Raw genomic sequence first — 2,532 nt, forward strand, 5'->3', positions numbered from 1 at the left:
ATTTCGAAAAAAAATTCAAAGCGGGCAATTTGCGCCAAATTTGTTCAACTTTGGGGCTATGTATTTTATATAAAAAATTAGCCTAAGAAAAACATTTTGCGCCACAAAATGCACTAATGTGTTGGCAACAACTGTGCAAAGTTTCAACTTCCATACTCATAAAAACCATTTTCGAGGTTTTGTCCAGCTTTTTTCGATTTCAGCCCACTGTGTGGCGTAACGCAAAAGCGTGCGGTTACGCCACCCCCAACTACCTCCGGCGTCTCAAAAAGTAAACTGAACCAACCGGAGTCAATGGAGGAAGACGAAAATCTCTCAGAGACGGACATCCTCTAAGCCAAGAAAAAGACAAAGAAGAACAGACTTCGGCGCTGAACACCCTTCTCGCAGTTAATGTTTTTATATGCCTTTTACTTATTTATTCAGTTATTTTTAATCATGGCTTTTATTTTTGCAATGGTTTTTATCGGCACAAGGAGGAGCTGGCCATTTTACTGCGTCATTTTAATCCAACGTGCATTTGTCTACAAGAAACGCATTTTAAAACAACGGACAAGGGTGTTTTAAGTGGTTTTAACGTTTTTATATTTGACGACACGAGTGACCAACGGGCGCACGGTGGTGTTATGATCGCCGCTAGGGTGACCTTACATGCCTCCCGGGTGGCTCTTAACACGCCTTTTCAGGCGGTAGCGGTAACGCTGCACGGCCCCCAGTCGGTGATCCTATGTAACGTCTACCTTCCAGAGGGGGCACCGGTGACCCTTTTTTACTTAGACGCCCTTATCTGCCAACTGACCAAACCCTTTATTATAGTTGTTGGAAAATATGAATACATAAATTTGGTAATGTATATATTTCATATGTATTGGTGATACTGGGTGTATCGATACTATCGATTGTTAATTGTCGGTGCGGTTTGGTTGGTAATCAAATAAATAAGTTGCTCTCTCGAAGATTGACTGTTTTCTCTTCTCGCTTGTGTCACGTCGATGAACGCAAAGTCACGCAGTTTATATAAAAAATCATTCAACAGGTTATGGGCCCAGCTACGTGTGGCAACATTTTATAGAAATTTACGTGACTAGTGAAGTGCGAACTTAAGGAAAAGTGATCGCGAGCATTCCGTCATGGCAGAAGCGGAGAGTTTGACGAGGAGCATTTCCAAGTTCGATGGAACCAATTTTCAGCTGAGGAAATTTCAAATTAAAACTGTATTCCTTGCTGGAGGAATACTAGATGTGGTGCTGGGAACAAGTCAACAGCCAGCAAATCTTCAAGATACTGCAGGGAAACAGTGGGTGAAGGACAATGCAAAAGCAATGTGCATTATAGCATCCTCAGTTGAGTATTCACAGCTAGAGTACTTACTCACGTGCACATCGGCGTCTGAAATGTGGGAAAAGCTGTCTCGTGCATGAGCAAAAGTCGGAAGCCAATAAGCTTCTTCTCATGAAGCGGTTTCACAAATATACAATGGGGCCGAGTGATTCTGTCGTAAAGAATATTGCGAAGTTACAAAATATTGTGGCCCAACTAAAAGACGTCGGAGAGCAGATATCGGATCTTGCTCTTATGGCAAAGATTCTGGGGAGCCTTCCCGCTAAGTTTCATCCACTAATTACGGCGTGGGATAACGTCGCAGCAGCTGACCAGACCGTAAAGAGACTTCAGGAGAGGCTGATAGCCGAGGAAGCAAGAATTACGTAGATAGAGGAGTCGGCGAGTGCGTTTGCAGCCATGTCGATAGATAGAGATGAAAAAAGGGCAGTAGGAAAACAAGTTGGAAGTAAGCGGAAAGCCAAAATTGTTTGCTTTATATGTGGAATACCTGGCCACATTGCCCGAAATTGCAGGAAGAATAAAAAGACGGAGAAGAAGAAGAAGAAGGAAGAAACAGGATCTGGGAATCCTGTGAGTGCTTTTGTTGCTTTCAGTAAAGATTCTACTCATGAACGCAGCAAACCTGTAAATGAGGCAAAAGATGTGAAAGATTTTATCTCACGTAGTGAAGTAAGAGAGACCTGGCTCATGGACAGCGGTGCGTCTAGGCATATTTGCTACAGACGTGAGTGGTTTAATGATTTAGTTGAATGCGGAGACATCTCAGTTACTTTAGGAGATAACACGAAGTGCACAGCTGTAGGAGTTGGAACTGTTGTAATCCGCAAGTACGCGAACAAAAAGTGGGAGCTTGGGAGAATTGAAAATGTTTTGTATGTGCCTCAACTTCGGAAAAATCTTTTCTAAGTCGGCGTATGTACTTCAAGTGGTTTTGAGGTTAGGTTTGCAGGAAATAACGTGATGGTGTGTCAAGATGGCAAGGTGCTAGTTACAGGTGTGAAACAGGAGAACGAAATATATAGAATGTTATTTGTTGTGGTCACTGATTGTCAGGCCAATCTTGCGTCAAGAGATAGCTTCAAAGTGTGGCATGAACGTCTGGGACATCTGAATGCTGGAGCGAGGATTCAATTATCCAGGTTAGGCATTATCGAGGGGCTGAACCAAGCAGGAGGTGAAAAATTCGTT

General features: G+C 42.9%; 1 protein-coding gene across 1 annotated transcript; it reads left to right on the forward strand.

The window, feature by feature from the left end:
* The first annotated feature begins 1,740 nt into the window (after window positions 1-1,740).
* Window positions 1,741-2,250, forward strand: LOC124172130. Its single transcript, XM_046551536.1, has one exon. The coding sequence runs from the start codon at window positions 1,741-1,743 to the stop codon at window positions 2,248-2,250; it is 510 nt and encodes a 169-aa protein (XP_046407492.1).
* Window positions 2,251-2,532: the final 282 nt, after the last annotated feature.

The sequence above is a fragment of the Ischnura elegans genome, assembly GCF_921293095.1.
Source record: "Ischnura elegans chromosome 13 unlocalized genomic scaffold, ioIscEleg1.1 SUPER_13_unloc_1, whole genome shotgun sequence".
Lineage (NCBI taxonomy): Eukaryota > Metazoa > Arthropoda > Insecta > Odonata > Coenagrionidae > Ischnura > Ischnura elegans.